We start from the raw sequence: 18,770 nt of genomic DNA, 5'->3' as shown, positions 1-18,770 counted from the left end.
ATCGGTATTTTGGGGGTAACCCACTAAGCTTTCGGGCTTACAGTTTCAGTTTATTGTTTCAGGTACATCCCGGGATCGTGGCAAGGCAAAGGCGTGATCGTACATCTCCTCACTTTTTATGACTATGTTTCTAGGATACTCTGATATTATACATTTTGAAAACAAGTTTGTAATAACTAATGGTTTTTGGGTTGTTTAAAATGTTTTAAATTGGCTTGAATTTTTGGGTGTTACAAGTTGGCATCAGAGCCTTGGTTTGAGTGAATTGGAGGAACACTCGTGTAACTCCAGTCTCAAATCAAGGAAAGGATTTTCAAAATGATTTTTCAAAAGGGTTTTCAAAATAAGCAAAGGAGGATGCAGGGTGTACGATCAGTCGGAGCCAGTAAGTAGACCCCAAAATACCATACAAGTTATTTGAGTATGAGATATGTTAGAACAACATGTTAGTACTAGGCTAGGGACCTTCAGGAATTGCATGATAAAATTGCCTGATTACATGACGCCTGCTAGCCTAGGGTCTCCTTTATATGAGATTGACATCGTTACTGTAGTTGCTTAGTGTATGCATCACGGTTACACATAACTAAGATCTTATATCCTAAGAATTGTTTGATTTGGCCTTATGTTCTGTTCTTGTTTGATTGGGAGCTTAGGGTAGGATTGGATATTCGAAAGTCTATAGGGCCTAGTGTTATGTATGGCTAGCATACACTTGTGCTGCAGGGTTGGTGGAAGTTTCATGGATGGGTGGGTTGTGTGAGGCCGGGAGGCCAGTTATGAGATATTTAGTACTCCTCTAGGAGTGAGGATTGAGCACTCTCCATGTTGTGTATTCAGTTAGGGCGTTTTGGTAATACTTGAGACAAATATGGGTAGGTGTGGAAGGTAGTAGGGGCCCATACTACTGAAAGCACATGACCCATATGCATACCAAGGAAGTCACAACCCCTAGGGTTGGCTTGGGAGTTGGTTCCCTGTCTCTATATGGGTTATCAGTGATCCTTCTGGTGTTTTACCAGAATGGTGGTCATGAGACGTCTTGAGATCGGATCCAGGTTAGGGTCGGGAGCTGGCAGCCAGGATAGGTCAGCATTGTCAGAGGACCGTGCCAGTGAGATCATCCAGAGGAGGTGATCAAGGTTGTCTAGGGATAGTTTCCGCAGATGTTTCGGTCTATTAAGACCGCCATGGTTGAGTATTTGTCGAGCACCATGCAGCCGTTGCTGGGACAGCTGCCGCAACAACTTCAACGACTGTATCGACGGCAGGGGGAGGAGCTGGTCGAGCTTTCCAGTTTCGGGACTTGTTATTGGGACATATTTTGATGAGTAGAGGGCTGCAGTTACTTGGGATCAGGGAGATGTTTTGTACTTGTTACATTCCGCAGGTTAAGCGGGAGAGTCTAGCACATGAGTTCTAGATTTGAAGCTTCGGGGGTTTGCTCGAGGCTGGAATGTGAGTCGCGGGGACTCCGGAAAGGAGTATTGATTACGTTCAGTTGGAATTATGCAGCTGGAATTGGAATGGTTAATTGATAGGATTGGGATGTCGTCTTTTAGGGCAAGGGTTGTGCCCTTTCAGTTTACGAGCTCGAAGGATTGAGCAGGTTTGTGACCCAGGATCAGGTTGTATTCCAGCTCGGGGTCAGTTGGTCGTCGGGATTGGCGACAGTAGTTCACTCCTGGTTCTTGCCATTTTTGATCTATACACCGAATAAGGTGATTTTACATCCTATTCACGGTATATATTCAAATCATCCTTATCACTCCGAAATGTTTACATGCTAGTTTTCATACCGTAGTCGTACACTTAGAATCCTAAACACATAAGGTTTCCAGATCTGGTCGGCAACAGACCATAGATCCGAACAAACAATTCCATATATGGCAACATATAGCATTTAGCACATAAAAGCATTTTGGGCATCTTTCCTAAAATATACCAGTGCTCGTGTCTAAAATATGATAGACACTCATCTCACAATCATCGCTTAGCATTCTAAGTTTAAGTCTAGAAATCCTACAAATTCCTAGTTCGCTTAAACTAATGCTCTGATACCAAGTGTGACATCCCCTTTTTTCTCGGCCAGAAAAGACCGATTTGTTTATGCTTTGTTTTATAAATCAGAGTAATCGTTTAAAGAAAACAGTTGCAGAATTTGTTCCCAAACAAGATATGATAAAACTTTATCAAAACATTTATCAAAGAGAATGTACTTTTCATTAAATAATAAAATCTCGGGATGTCATGTTCCGATACATACCAAAAGCATAAACAGTATAAAATAGACCTTATAACAGTTATTTATAAATACTGGTCTATCATCCAAAATCTCTAGTCATGTCAACCAACTTATGCTCTTGTGTCACTACCTCTGATAAAAAGAAAACTGAGTGGGTCAGGCTTGGGAGCCTGGTGAGCATATAGGGTTTTCAACCCACAATAATATAATTATTATATTTAATCATCAAACAATCAACCCAATTACCCATCCCAATTATATTCTTTATTTCTTAAGGTTTTACCCTAAGAATCAACTATTCTTCCTTCATTCATTCCTAAGGATTGACCTAAGGAATTGGTACAAAGTCCATTGTTGCCCGAGGTTCATCTACACAGTACTAAATCCATAGCTACCAAGGTTCATCTACACAGTACTAAATCCATAGCTACCATTGTATTTATATAAGGCACTAAATCTATAGCTGCCAAGGTTTTTAGAGTACACTGGTGAACACATCGTTCACAACACCTACATGTTATGAATCTGCCGGCATTCCACTGGACTGTCAAGAATCGTCCGTGGTTGTCATCCCTACTCTACTGAATGATGGGGCCATCGTTTGGGTAAATGTTTCACTCATTTTTCATCTGTCACCCTCATCTCATGATCTATATCATCTTACGTCTCATCCTCAAACTTATCTTTCATCACACACCAACTATTTCATCTACCCATGTTCTACCCAACATATTTGTAGATATAAATTACATATATATTTTAAATAATATACAAACCTGTATAAAACATTCATCCAACATCCATCTCAAATAAACAAACAATATATAAACACATAACACGTATTTCATAGCAAATACTTCATATCTATGTGTTAGAAGAAAGTAACTACACACTCACCTGATTAGACGATGCTCGGACAACATTACGACTTGTAAAGTAGTATTCTTCGATGAAACCGGGGTATCTTCACACACCGAGCTTCTCGTGGGCAGAGCTTCGACTTTGAAACTCTTTTCTCCTTGGGATCTTCGGGGCTTCGGGACTCGCTTTAGGTGTCAGGATGATACCGGGGCTTCGGGGGTACTTTAAGAGGGCTAGAGAGGGTATCAGGAGTGAGAGAGGTTGAGAAATTAGCAACCAAAACCGACTGCCTTCGATTTCTATTTATAGGGCTAATTTTTTGGTTTTCACGTCGTGAACCCTTTTTTCACGTTGTGGGCTTGGTCATGCATAGGTCATTGCGTTCGTCATCTGTCCACTTGCTCCGTCAGGCTCAAGAAGGCTCCAGAAGCCAGTTCACGTCGTGAATACTGTTTTCATGTCGTGGTCTCTGACACAACTTTGGGGTTCGCGCCCCGAACTTCAGAAATTCATATCTTTCGCATACGAGTTCCGTTTTCGACGTTCTTTATATCGACTCTATCGGCTAATTTTGATATCTAAATCGTGTTGAGTTTCTTTTGGTTAATTAATGGTTGTGCTTCTTTGAATTATATATAGAAAACAAGCAAAAGATCACACTTCGTGAAACCTTATCAGAGAGGTTGCTGGATTTGCTCCTTATGAGAAGAGAATTACTGAGCTTCTCAAGGTTGGAAAGGACAAACGTGCCCTCAAAGTGGCAAAGAGGAAGTTGGGGACCCACAAGAGAGCAAAGAAGAAGCGTGAGGAGATGTCTAGTGTTCTTCGCAAGATGAGGTAACTCCATTCTTTAAAGCTTTACAAATACTGATATTGACATAGTATGATGAATGTTTTTTATTGAGTATGATTTTTTTGTATTGCATCGGTTTGATTCGATATTATATTGGGTCTTCTCTTTGTAGGTCTGGTGGAGGTGCTGAGAAGAGAAAGTGAGATTGAAAAGATAAGATTTGTCTTTTGAATAGAGTAGTGGTTTTGGGATTTATTGAAAACACCTTACTGTATTATCTTTTTTGGATTTGAAAAAACTCGTGGTTCACTTTCTATTTGCAAATTTTGATAAACCAACAAATGTATCAGAACAGAAACTTTTTATGCAAGATCGATCAACTGATGACCATAGATTTGTAGGAAGTATTATTGAAGGTTTAAAAGTACGGAATTGTGCCTAGAGGCATTTTCTTTTAACCTCACTAGGTGGAATTAAAAATTATTTTTAAATATTATAGTCAAACACCAAGAAAAATTATATTGCCATTTAGTGTAGGTTTTATAAAGAAGCTAACCAAAAAACTAAAGTACATTGCAATGTAATTCATGTATGAAAAAGAAAGAAAATGATGTTGCATCTTTAATAGTATTTTTCATCAATTTCTTTGCAATAAACTACATAACACATCCATAGACCATTTGCTTCATAATTCCATCTTTAAGAGCCTTTAATAGCCTTTTTGCATCATCCAATGATCAAGAAACCTAGTAGACCTCTATTTCACAGCTTCACTTCAAACTTAATTGAAGTATAGACATGAGGTACATTAACGTCAAAAGGGCTGCAAAACAATTCACTACATTGTATCAAAAGGCCTTAAAAGCTTGACTGTAAGAGTTATATAGAACTGTATGATAACTATATAATCTCTTAAACTGCAAAACACCAAGAGTTTCATCAATAACAAACAATAATATGAAAAAAAATATCCAAATGGTAACATAAAACATCTAATAATCGAGCACAAATTTGACCATGAATTACTGAGAAACATAATAACATCGATTTTACAGAATTAAGCGTACAATTACAACTTGAAAAAAAATCGTTCTTCTAATAACTAATGACAAAGTTGATACATAAACTCACTAATTTCAGAAAAGAACAAAAAAAGTTGAACCAATTACCTGTGGAGAGAGACGGATGCCAGCAGGTATGCTTCAGACGACCACGTCAAAGTGTGCCTCAGAGAGGAGTTGCGTCAAACAACTCTATGTTAAAGAACGAAGGGAGAACATGGAGAGAAGTGTCGTTTCTTTTACACCCTATTCCCGAGTTTCATTAAAGGAAAGAAAAAGAAAGGAAGGGAAAGGAAAGGAAAGTGAAATGCATTTTTCTGTTCCCGAGTTCGAGAGAAAGGAAACGCTATTTATTTTTCTTTTGTGTTCCCGAGTTGTAAGGAAACGCTAAAAGTGGATAGTTTTACCCTTGTCACATTTTTACAACAATTTCAAATATATACCATACGATTCTCTTGAAAACAAAATTATGCCTAAACTTTTTTGCCACGTGTTGCCTGCCTGCCTCTCGACTTCTTTACTTTTTTTTCACATGATTACTTATACAAGAATCATTAACACTTTAGTCATTATTAATCAAACTTAAAGTATGTTCTTCATTTGTATTACTTTTTCAAATAAAACCAATACAAAGTGGAAAAAAAGACAAAAAACCCAAAATGCATTACCTGATTAATAACATGAAGTATATATAGATCATAACAAGAAGATGACCGGTTAAAGACAAATCAATAAGAAACCAATTTGAAGTCAAAAATAATCAAACAAATTCCAATGTATGAAGTCAAACCAAAAATCAAAAAGTATAAAGTAAAACTGGTAATAAATCAAAAAATATGATTCTAAGTAAGTCATTTACTTGCACCCATCATTTTTTTAGCAAACTTTTTCGTATTTTAAATGGAACTCTAAATAATGTCTCTGCATCAACTTGATTTCGCGACAAAGAGAGCTTCTGCTAATTCATCGGGTTCCAAATCCATCGACTTTAATTCTTTATAAATTTCATCACCAGTATACACCCGATGATGAGAGTTTTCGAAGATTTTGTTATCTTCTCTCATTGCAAAAGCCACATCTTTAACTGCATTCATACTAACATTTTCAAACGATTCAGATTCAGCTTTAGGTTCATCTTCATCTTCAATTTCATGTTTCCTCTTTTTTATTTATTTATTTATTTATTTTTTACTTTTGCACTTGAATTTTGCACCGATGAAAAGAATGTAAGAGATAACATTTGAACATCATCATCATCACCATCCTAATCATTTTTCTGTTGTTTCTCAAGTGTTATGTCATTTATTTCTAGTAACTCATCAACTTCTTCAATCGTTTCTACTTTTATATCCCTAATCTTGTTCAACCGATCATTCTTCTCTTTCGAGATTTCAACATGCTCCCCCGAAGCTCTATCTCTCGCAAATAAAGCTATCATTTCATTGTATTTTGCAATTTTTTTTGGTCTTCAACAAAATTGCATCGGGATGTGACTGTAACACACAATCCCAAATATAATTATTGTTAAGAAAAACAACATAAATGTATATAGAACTAAGTAAAATGCAATACGAAAACTTACATTAATCAGGTTGGACCACACTTCCTCATCCACTTCAATTAGCTGTGTTTCATAATTCCAACCAAACTCACTCAATGAATTTCCGCGAAACATGTCACACCATTACGAAAAACCTGATTTTAACGTTTTCAAACGATTCTCTAAATGATTTTTTGTTAAACTCTTCCCAAACATTGCATTAAGCTCCTCCACCATGTTGGTGTACACTTATAGGATGAACCTCCCACTAACCCTTCTTCAATTATCTTCTTGTGCCAACATAGCTTGAATAAAACAATAATCCATCCTATATATCCATTTTATTTGTTTTTTCTTACCAACTTGTTCTTCCTTGATCATTATCACATGCATAGCAACATAAATAAACTAACCATACATTGATAACATAAAAAGTACATACTTAGAAAGTGTACCAGTAATAAATAAATAATATGTTCAAAAGCTAAATAACACAAATAAAGTCAAACGCTAATGGTCCATACAAAATCAAATTGAAATGCTATAATGAAAAACTATTAGCTACATTGACATATCTATCTCATGGTTTGAATTTGGTAAGTAATCAGTCCACATTTGATTTGCAATTAAGTTCCTCATTTGCTCTGCCGCAGCACTACCCCCATGTGTCTCTCTTAAATTATTTCACACTTCCTCTCTATGTTCATTTAACACCGCTTGTAGGACCTTATCTTCAAGATTTTTTTGCCTTGATCTTCTTTTATCAAAAAGTTATGTAAAATACAACATCCCAAGAAAATGTATGATTGTGTTTCACAAGAATAAAAAGGTTCCCATGTACTTCTAATGATAGGAAACATTCTTTTTAGAATACCAAATGCCCGTTCTATAACATTACGTAATGAAGCATGTAGGAGATTAAACAACTCTCTTGCATTCTCAGGTGACCATGCATAATACTATTTCAAATAATACCTGACACCTCTATATGGTGCCATTAGTGTAGTTGTATGAGGCAAACCAACGTCTACCAAACAGTATCGCCCTACAAATAAGTTGTAATTAGTTATGTATTAAAAAACAAATTACACACAAGAGTATTGTTGGTATTAAAAATTACATGTTGGAATCACTAGTTTATCTTCTCCAATGAATGCATTCTTTAGTATCCTTAAGTATGATGTTGTAACCTCCCAACCACTTAAAATGTGCGTAAACTTTAAGTTAAACGCATAAGCAGCTAAGACATTTATTGTAGGGTATCCCTTGCGACCACGATATCTAGGGGCATCTTTGTTAGATATTTTGACACAGACATGTGTCCCTCAATTCCCCTATACAATTCTTGAAGTAAGGATAAAATCGTTTTTTTCCTTTAATTTCTTTTTGTACAACATCACCTTTTGGTTGTTGAATATAACGACTTTCTAGTGATATAATTTCTCGGAGAACTCTATGGAAACACCTGCTTGTAGTGGATTTAGAGAGACGGTACATCCAAGAGACAAATAGATTTCTAAAATCATTGCCTACAATGTGCAAAAATATTGCAACATGCTCTCAACGGACATGCATTGAGTAGCTCGAAGACCACCATCATGTTGTAAGATAGTGCATAATTTCTTAAAAGCATGCTCACTCATACAAATAAGGTCGCGGCATTGACTATCATTTGAAAGGTCGTGTAGCAACTGTTCACGAATGCATCAACGTTTTAAACTGAGTTTTTAAGAAGGTAATTTAGGACAGTTTGTGTTGGAAAGTGCACGTTGTGTCAGAATAGCCATTGTTGTTATATGTACTCAAGGCTTAACACCGTCTCTTGATGGTTTCGACTGGATTGAGCCGTGTGGTCACAAAAATGAATAAATAACGTTAGTCGACGTCCGGGGGTGGTCCCATAATGAAACTCTGACGGTCTAGTTAGTATGAGTCTATGTGGGAGTATGGAGCATGATCCCAATAATATCCTTTGTCCCGTCTGGGCTGACAGGATGTGAAGGATTCCTATTGATGGATCGTGCACCACTAGTGGTCATTTGCTATTGATGTAGAGGAGACATAAGACAACACTCTGAGAGGTACACGTGTTGCCTTGGGAAGTGACCAACTGTGTTTTGGCTTATTATAGACAAGAGATTATTGTTTGTAATTGGACATGGGCGCGACAGCGCCAAGCATCAAGGTCCTAGTGTGAGACCATGAAGGCGAGGGTCTGGGTCTGGCACTAGGCCAACCAGCTACCATTAACTAGCTAGGTCGTCCTAAAGATAGAAGTTATGTTATCTTTAACGTGTTCCTAGATGGATACGTTAACAAGTCCCATAGGCTAGTAGACGTCAGCGTTGGCATCACATAACTGAGTTGTTCTAGCCTTGATCAGGACACGTGTTCGGTGGAGATGGTCTGGACGTTTGTTGATGTGACGAAGCCGTCAACATAGGCGGTTTCATCATGGAGACGGTTCGATATTCTCGTTCCTCATTTAAACCTTCCTTACCATGAGCAATTTCCTTTTTACTCTTTCGTTCTCAACTGCTTCTGATTTCTCTTTGCTTACTCTCTCTTCTTTCTTGTGTTTGCATTGAAAAAAGCTATGGTGAAACCATCATCTGGAATTTAGCTAACACTGGAAGAGTTTGAGGCTTTGTAAGTTCGTTTCGGTTTCATGCCAAATCATGGAGTGTAGTTTCCGAGAAAGGGAGCCATCATCAGTCGGCCGCCGTCGGGCAAAGTCGGAATCCTAGTCCCAATCTTTGAAGCGGTGTTGCGGTTGCCAACAACTAATTTCTTTGATAAAATCATGCGCCAGTACGACTTCTATATGGACGATTTAACCTTCAAAGTTGTGAACAAAATCGTGGGGTTCAAACTGGCTTGCCGAACCCTTGGTTTGCTTCCCCAATTTTGGGAGTTTAAGGCTTACTTTAACTCGTCTACACATTCTGGTGTTCACACCTTCTCTCAAAGGTGAAACATTCACGCATTCATCATTAACCAAAAGGTGCCCAAGAAGAACTGACAGAACAAGTTGTTGCGGGTAAATAGCAACTTGGTTGGTTTTGGTTATCCCATAGTGACCACCTTCTTTGACCGGGTGCCACAACTGTTGGGCGTCAGTCTGACCATGGCGTAGGCGTTGAAGGGTATATGCATCGTCAGTGAGGATTGCATCCTGGCAGCAGCGGGAATGAGCACTGTCTGGCGGGCCCGGGGGATGATACACCAGTTTTACGTGGAAAATGATGGTAAGTGGTCTTCTCCCCTTCCACCCTCCCCATCCCCCTTCGTTACGTTTTTTGGAAGACGAAAGGTGGTTGCTAATTCATTTGCTGTTTGCATTCGTAGGTATCGAAAGGGTTTTATCCTTAAGATGGTTCTAAAGGGAAAGTACAAGGGAGATATGATTCATGTTTTGAGACAAGTTTATTTTGAGACTTTATCAAACATGTTCATTTTGTCTCAACCTTAGGGGTTGTTAAAGACACAAACTAGGTTTTCTAAGAAAATACTAAGATTACATTAGTAAACATATAAATTTAGTTACAAAATATCAAAAGTGTAGTTACTAAACAAACTGTTAAATGTGGTCGTTTTAATCTATTTTCTTATTGACTAGAGTTATATTTGAACTTTTATAGTTCAAATGGAAAAATATTGGATTTATTCATTAACATAATCAAATTTGAGTCAACTATACATATTTGACTACTTTACTACTTACTTTAAAACAAGACCACCAATATCGAGTTAGAAACTTGCGAGTTCGTTAGCTACTATTTCCCAGTAAGCTAACTTCACAAAGATCTATTGTTTCATGATGTGCCTCTTCTTGAAAAAGTAATTCGCTAGATCTTTCTGAGGTTCTATTATTTCGTGAATGATACCTTTTATATGTTAAACAATGTGATTAACCCAAAAATAGGGAACAAAATATGTAATACAACATTTTCTCAAACAAACATGTCGATATTATGTACATAAACGGGGATCTACCTGTGGTGAAGGTGGTGATGTACCTAACATCAATGAATTCATTGGTTATCCACTCAAACATATAAAAAGAATACCAAAATGGTTTATAAGACCGAAACTTTTTTTCATTTATAAACAAATTATGACAACACAATTACACGTATTTTTGCAAACAAAACAAATATTATAATACACATTGCGAAAATCACAACTGCTATGATTAAAACAACTCTAAATAAAGCATTTGTAGTTTTCCCATTGCTGCTACCATTTATGTTCTTATCCTTGAGGTCCAATGCATTTCCTTTAACTCCAAACACATTTCAAGAAGCAAGTATTTGTAGCTTTGTAGAGTTAATGTCATGTCTATCAAATTGAAATATTTACAGTTATTCACTTAAAAACACATTAAACATAGCAAACACTAGTTTTTATTCACTTAAAAACACATTAAACATAGCAAACTAGTTTTTATTTACGCAATTACACTTTTAATCTAGACATTTAAACACAAATATTGAAATTAGGGAGTCCAGGACATAAGTAATGGAGATTATACATCACAGTGACACTTACGGATTTTACCATTTTGTATCTACATTGTGCTTTTGTAGCTTGATATTGTTGATGAATATGCCATTAAGAAAAAAAAAAGGAACGGTTGATTATGATTTACATAACAAGCCTCCTCTATAAAGCGAGTTGGTATAAAGCATTTGCAAGTAAACAATCTATAAGTGTTTACATAAAGGTAATCACAAACAATTTGTCAGGTTAACGACATACATTTATGAAATGCTCTATTTCCCATCCTGATAGTCTCACATAAAGTAAATGTGAGTTTTTTTGTGTATACCAACCTTAAAGTTGTCTAACCACTTTTACGTACGAAACATTGTTTTTAATTGGTGCATACACTTTTAACCTTTACAATAACTACTAACGAATATATGGCTCAACAATCTATTTTTCGTACATATTTTTTGATCAATTCATGGTTGTAGAAAACTGTTTTTTATTTTCTTGTAAGAAAAAAGTGATCCCCAATTTCGTAAATTTTTTCTCTATTGTTGTGGTCATTTGTGATAGACTATGAAAATTTGATCTTGCGAATTCATGAACTTTTTCTCGCGATATGTGTGGTAGGCTATGAAGATTATGAAAATATGGTTATCTTGATATTCTTAGCTTCTAAATATGGTTTTTTTTAGTGAACAGCTCAACTCTTAATTTTTTTTAATATATTATATGGAAAAATTAAACATTTAGTTAAAATAAAAGTGATTAAAAGGTGGTCAAAATTAAATTTAAAAGCTTACATCTTAAATCACATTATTACAAAACTGGATTACTACAACACATAGTAGTTATGTGGTAATCATATTTTTCTAATGGCAATTGGCAAGTATGTGGGATTTAAACACGTAAACTTCATTTTAGACTACTAGGTGTGAGACCCGTGTATTACACGGATTGATTTAAAAAAAATGAAACATTAAAGTAAAGTGTAAACACAAAATATTTTTTAATGTATAACTTTAAAATAAAAAAGGAATAAACGTATTTATTGCAATTTAATATCATATATATGATTTTAATTTTAAAAATTGAAACAAATCAAAAATTGACAAGTGGATAATATATATTTCAAAAATACTACAAAATGACAATTGTCAAAACTCATGAGAGATTGACATATGACAAAAAAACCTTTATTTATTAAGGAGGATTTCATACAAAATGATCACCGGTAGGCCATCTTGAATCTTGACTATAGCAGTTATGGTAACTTCATAATATAAGAATTACGTGTTAACTAAAACAAAAATCTAACATGTCTTTACCCGAATTGGTCATTAAAGTTATTATTATTATTATTATTTTTGCACAATTTGTCATTAAACTTGTAAAAACAATGTCAATTAAGTCATTATTGAAAATCTAAAACAATCATCTGGTGACAATGCTTATGTGGCAATAAATTTGACCATGTGTCAAAAAAAACCCATGAACACTAAGCTTCACTATGACATTGCAGAAAGTCAACCAAAACCCATGAACACTAAGCTTCACTATGAACACTTAGGAACTACACTTGGTGTTCAGAGACTAGCTTTGAAGAAATTGAACCCTTAGAACCCCATCCACCCCCCTCTTCAATTCATCCACCTCGAGAGAAAACAAGATCTCAAGTCCAAAACCGAAAATCACAAATGAAACCTAAATAAAAAATCACAAACAAATTGATGAAGAAGAAGAAGAGGCAGCATTCACAACCAACTAGTCAATAATTTCAAGTTTTCAACATATATTTCCTAATTTAACAATATCACATCAGTGAAATATAAGCATCAAAAGATTACTATTTTCAATCCATCGATAGCTTGATCAATTGCTAACTGAGGCTCTCTTTCGTGAAATAGATCACAGTGTACCTTCAATCTGTCCTTTGATTATGCTGCAGTGTAATTTTCCCTTTATATCTCTATAAAACATATGGATAACAGTGTACACATCCTAAAAGAAAGAGCAAACAATGGCATAACCTCAATCCAAATCCTAAAGGCCAACTTGCCAAATCCTTTCATTGTATTGAAGTTCTTACAGGCCCAACTCTTTTCGTCTTCTTCTTCTTCTTCCCTGTAAGAAAATCATCACCAAACAACTCAGATATCTTTTTCTTTCTATCTGAACCAATGAAAGCCATCAACTCTTCTGCACTCATTTCTCTAAATTCTTCACTGATTTCTTGTCTTGCTACATTCAATCTCTCCACACATCCATGAACAGATTCCTTCAACTGTTGTTTTTGGACTTGCATTAACAGAAAACTCAAATCTCTAAGCTTCTTTAAGTCAAAATTGTTGGCCAAAGATTCATGTCCGATAAAAGATGCCCTTTGGATAGCCATCTCCTTCAGGCTGACAAGTAGATCCAACTCGGATTCTGAGAGGGAACATAGCCAACGGACATCTTCAATCCGATTGTCTCCTAACATCTCCATCTCCTAACAAATGCAAATTAGACAATAAACTCTCAACTTTGACGCAAAGTGATGTGAAAAATGAAAACCAAGCACATAACTTTCTAACGACAACAAAGTAATTTAAATTAACAGAATAACCATACGTCCATCCATACTTTACGAACTGAAATTTCTAAACAGACCCTAAATTATCCAACTGTATCTTTCGGACCACAAATTGCCAACAAAAGAATGTGCAGCAATCAGAGATTCAGAATCCAGAAATCACAAAATGTACAGACATTCAGTAATCACACGAGATCAGAAAATTACCTCAGTACTCCTCGTCCAGTCGGCTTCCTCTTTTTTCAGAAATTAGTAATCACATGAAATCAGAAATGATCAAAAGAACCAGATATTAGTCTTTCTAGGTTTCCAGCGTCCTCGGAGGACGTGGATGCGTGATTGTCGATCAAAAAACTCAGAAATCAGACTTAGACTTGAGATAAAAAAAAATTCAGTAACCACAAGGAATCAGAAATACAGGCTCCAATCGATTTGTGAATCGTGATTGACGGCTGCAAATCAGATAAAAGGGTTGCAAGAAATCAGAAATACAGGCTCCAATCGATTACTTTATTTAAATAAAATCGAAGAACGGCGGAATTCGGGGCGTGAGCGATTGAGCGTCATCAGTGGACTCTTGTTTAGGCATAGGAATTAGGCGCCTTTGTTATGTTCACTTTCGAATTGCCGATATGCCCATCAGCCCAAAGCAACTGGTCAAAATTTGGGCCTAACTAATAAAATATATATATATATATATATGTATCTGCAATTTGTCTTTTTGTTTTACAACAATTGGTAGTATCAGTATGTAACGAAAAGTTAAGGTTAATTGATCTAAAATGAATATCATTTGGAATCCTTCAAATATTTTATCGTTAAAGAATATATCAATACTTTGCCGATATACTCTATATGAAACTTAGACACATAATAAACTCACCAAAAAAACATATCCTCATTTATTATGAGATCTCATTTATTATATAGTTACAGATTACAGATTACAAACTAGGGCTAAAAAAAAATCAAAAAATATAAAATAAAATAAAAAAACAAAACACACGCACACTACACAAGTCACAATACACTCTCCACACAAACCAACCTATAAATCTACGTTATCACTACTTAAAACTTTCTAGTTTTTACCATTACAAAAAGTAGCAACTATGTTACCTATCATTTTAAGGTTAATTAGTTAATATCCATTAAGCTTAAAAGGGTATCATCGATCAAATCCTCCAATATCCATTCTTCGGTTTCCATAACTATTTCCCTAGTCCCCAACCAAAGATCCATCCACATTCTCGATATGTCCATGTCATTACTTATAAGTTGATCCAACGACCGAAGATAAACACAGTTGAGACGTGACTCGATTCTTTTCCATACCTCATTTATCAATTCCATTCCCTTCGGAATCCGATACATATTTGTTTTGAAAAACGGTAACTCGGGAAACAAACCCAAGGATTGATCACATATTTGCTTGAGAGTTTCGTTAGTGGAATCGAATAGGAGCCGTTGATCGCAAACGGGTTGACTCGAAAAGATTTGTAGTTCTTCGTATAATGATTGATCCAATATTTGAGCATTAGAAATCCATCTTTCTTCAAACTCATCCCAATTGAGATCCGAAGCTAAAAGAACCGTTTCGATGTACTCAAATGCTGATTCCTCGTTTTCAACAAGAGTATGGATAGATGTTTCTTGATTTTCGGTTGGTGTAACGTGATCTTCAAAACGGATACGTAGTGGTGTAATTGAAGTTTCGCCTAGAAAATGTGAATAAAATTGAGTTAGCATGAAACATGGTGTACTGTATTTAGTATGCATTAGACTGAGACAGATATCAATGGGACAAAAACTGCAATTTTTTTTACCAGATCGAGAAATGGTTCTGGCCGGGCTAATATCGTCATCCGAGAACAATGGCTCGAGAACCGATACGGGACTAGGTTTCTCGGTTCTATCATCTAAGGTACCCTCAACTTTTTCTGTTTTTCTATCGGACGTTATTGGAGAACAACATAAATCTTCTTCTTCGGTCAAATCCTGTAAACCAAATAAAAGTTATTATGGAAAACGAAGCCGAATTAAATAAGAAATATAATAGTTTTAGATGTTTTTCATTACCGATGCATCAAAAACTTCGGATTCTTCTGGCGAATGTGGTTTTATGGTTTCTATAACATCTGCAATATTCGTGTTATCGAGAATCAACAATGTAAATCAAGTAATTAATGTATGTCATAACAATATTGTCATTCAAACGATCAGAAATTATGAAAACAGTACCTTCAGCCTCATGAACTTCATCTGAAACTTCAAGTTCTTGATGATCGTCATATGTTACCGAAGGTTGACTTTCATTGACCTCATGCTCTGGTTCGTGTTTATGATCGATAACTGCAGAAGAAGAGTCGTAATTTGGAAAAGATAGAAGCTTTCCTAGGGTTCTAGGATGCCTTGCCACCATCAAATCTGTACATTCATCTCCATTACTCAACATCTCTGATAGATGTTTCTTTGCCTCAACGTAGATGTTAGAAATTCTTTCGCTCGTGTTTCCAAATCCCTCGTTTTCCCTCGATTTTGTTTCGTATTTGAATGATCTTGAAAGTACTCCATCTTGAATCTTAAACCCGTTAGACATTGTCGAAAATCTTTCAGAGTAGAAATGGTCTCTTAGTGGTGAACTCCGTCCACTCCTTCTTCCATCAACAACAACTGGTTTTTCTCCTAAATCCCTTTTTGATCTTCCAATGGCGTTTTTTAGTTTTTTCTTGATTTCCGAGAACGAAAATTGGGAAACACTTCTTTCGTTATGAAACCCATTGGTCGTGCTTGAAGGTAGAAGAGAGCTATCGTTCTCGAAGGATATACATTCGTGAGACTTGCTTCTTCTTCTGAAGAAGTTCCGGTGTTTACGGGAAACGGCGTCGTTTGAGCTTGGATTGCTTCTTTCATTCTGTAACGAGTTTGATCTTTCGAGTGATTTTGGGTTTTGTAATTCTTCGTTTTTCTTCTGATGGATCAACAAGAGCTCGTTCATTAGATCTTGAAAGTGACAATATTGAGATGGAACTGGTTGATCTTTAGAAATTTGACGATAATCCATAGACTCGTGGTTCTCTTCACATTCTAAAACGCCATGCGTATGCGTTTCTTCTTCCATGAGTTCCTTCACAGCCGTTTTAGCTTTCTGATCAACGTTCTGAGATTCAATCCAAAGATGCATCATCTCTTCTGAATCCGTAATTGAGTTCACGTCGGAATTAGGATACGAAGGACCTGTATACAAATATCCCCACATTAGTTATCGTCTATATCTATGAATGAATGATTTTTCAAAAGATATTTGAGAAAATGCTTACCGATGGTACTTTCAGTGATGTGTGTAGCATGATCTGAAAGCAGTTGTCTGGTAATCCGGCCATGGCGGAAAGCAAAAATGCTTACAATACCCGACATACACCCTGACCGATCTTTATTTTTCTGAGCAAGTTTTGATCTTTTTGCCATAAGAAAATTGGAGTTTTTAAACTTCATCATCATCAACCTCTCTTCAGAAAATTAACAGCCTGATAATTAAGCAAGAATTAAATTATATTAATTGAATAAAATAAAAAAATTTCAATTTTTTTTTAAGAAAGGACAATATTTTGCATGTGTGAGTATCCAATGTGACAATGCAAGATGAAGTCAGATGTCCAGATGAACAATTCTCTATTCTGAAAATCATGCAATCAGCATTTTATTGCCTACCGATTTAGGTATCTATTTCCAAGATAAATTCCAGAATACAAAATATTACTATTTAAAGTAAATTGTACATCATGTACTTAAACTTGTACATTGAACAGATTCATCAGTTTCTTTATGTAAAACAATACCTGAAATCTAAGCGATAATATAAGACAAATAAAATAAGAAAAGGAATATAATTTTACAAAATTCAAGGATGATGACAAGAAAAAAAAAATACCTGAAACCAAAGCTCTTTGATGATATCAACAAGAACAACTTAGTAGCTGACAAATATTTTCTAAAGAAAGTCAAAATATGTTCCAATTATGACTTTTCTGCTCTCAAGGTGTCTAACCGAGTAAAGTTTCAAACTTTTTTTTTTTTTTTCTCTTTTGATCTAATGAGATTCGCAATCCAGTTGTTTGAAGAATGTGCTTATTAGCATTGAAGACTTTGCGAACTCTAAAAGTCCAATTTTCAACCAAAAAGAAAATTGACACCTTAATTGATGTAAGACCAAACACAACTTTTTACCAAATTTTGCAGAGATTAAATCTTAACTATCAATGTGGATATCTCTACTTTGTAATCTTTTTGCTCAAAAACGGATACCCAGATGAAATTTTCTGCAAAATTGTTATCATCTAGAGAAAACCCTAAGACTTTTCTTCAAAGAAACTGTCACAAAGACAGAAGTTTTTTATGGTTGAAGGCTTGAAGCATAAGCTTAATTATGAATACAAAAGAATAGATAAAAAGAAAAAGAAAAAGAAGAAAAGATGAAAAAAGGTTATCCTAAATCGACCAGAGAGAGAGAGAGAGAGAGAGAGAGAGAGAGAGAGAGAGAGAGAGAGAGAGAGAGAGAGAGAGAGAGAGAGAGAGAGAGAGAGAGAGAGAGAGAGAGAGAGAGAGAGAGAGAGAGAGAGAGAGAGAGAGAGAGAGAGAGAGAGAGAGAGAGAGAGAGAGAGAGAGAGAGAGAGAGAGAGAGAGAGAGAGAGAGAGAGAGAGAGAGAGAGAGAGAGAGAGAGAGAGAGAGAGAGAGAGAGAGAGAGAGAGAGAGAGAGAGAGAGAGAGAGAGAGAGAGAGAGAGAGAGAGAGAGAGAGAGAGAGAGAGAGAGAGAGAGAGAGAGAGAGAGAGAGAGAGAGAGAGAGAGAGAGAGAGAGAGAGAGAGAGAGAGAGAGAGAGAGAGAGAGAGAGAGAGAGAGAGAGAGAGAGAGAGAGAGAGAGAGAGAGAGAGAGAGAGAGAGAGAGAGAGAGAGAGAGAGAGAGAGAGAGAGAGAGAGAGAGAGAGAGAGAGAGAGAGAGAGAGAGAGAGAGAGAGAGAGAGAGAGAGAGAGAGAGAGAGAGAGAGAGAGAGAGAGAGAGAGAGAGAGAGAGAGAGAGAGAGAGAGAGAGAGAGAGAGAGAGAGAGAGAGAGAGAGAGAGAGAGAGAGAGAGAGAGAGAGAGAGAGAGAGAGAGAGAGAGAGAGAGAGAGAGAGAGAGAGAGAGAGAGAGAGAGAGAGAGAGAGA

The 18,770-nt window shown here is 36.1% G+C and overlaps 1 protein-coding gene and 1 long non-coding RNA gene across 2 annotated transcripts; both read right to left on the bottom strand.

The window, feature by feature from the left end:
- Positions 1–12,379: 12,379 nt before the first annotated feature.
- Positions 12,380–14,214, bottom strand: LOC145101624 (uncharacterized). The gene is made up of 2 exons (XR_013705726.1): positions 13,774–14,214; positions 12,380–12,695 (listed from the first exon to the last, which is right to left on the bottom strand). It is a non-coding gene; the product is annotated as an uncharacterized LOC145101624 (long non-coding RNA).
- Positions 14,215–14,445: 231 nt separating this feature from the next.
- On the bottom strand, positions 14,446–18,131 carry TRM33 (Phosphatidylinositol N-acetyglucosaminlytransferase subunit P-like protein). The gene is made up of 6 exons (XM_079038867.1): positions 17,498–18,131; positions 16,887–17,093; positions 15,808–16,803; positions 15,646–15,704; positions 15,393–15,564; positions 14,446–15,284 (listed from the first exon to the last, which is right to left on the bottom strand). The coding sequence occupies exons 2-6, from the start codon at positions 17,065–17,067 to the stop codon at positions 14,704–14,706; spliced, it is 1,989 nt and encodes a 662-aa protein (XP_078894993.1). The 5' UTR covers positions 17,068–17,093; positions 17,498–18,131; the 3' UTR covers positions 14,446–14,703.
- Positions 18,132–18,770: the final 639 nt, after the last annotated feature.

Source organism: Lactuca serriola, chromosome 4 (genome assembly GCF_051521515.1).
Source record: "Lactuca serriola cultivar US96UC23 chromosome 4, Lser_US96UC23_V15, whole genome shotgun sequence".
Classification (NCBI taxonomy): Eukaryota; Viridiplantae; Streptophyta; class Magnoliopsida; order Asterales; family Asteraceae; genus Lactuca; species Lactuca serriola.
Note: the sequence above shows the minus strand (reverse complement) of the source record. Positions and strands in the feature narration are given on the sequence as shown.

Coding starts and splice junctions, on each gene's coding strand:
- TRM33 (XM_079038867.1), bottom strand. CDS start 17,067: ATGATGATGAAGTTTAAAAACTCCAATTTTCTTATGGCAAAAAGATCA. Junction 15,705..15,807: donor TGAAGTTCATGAGGCTGAAG/GTACTGTTTTCA, acceptor CGAATATTGCAG/ATGTTATAGAAACCATAAAA. Junction 15,285..15,392: donor CAGAACCATTTCTCGATCTG/GTAAAAAAAATT, acceptor CACATTTTCTAG/GCGAAACTTCAATTACACCA.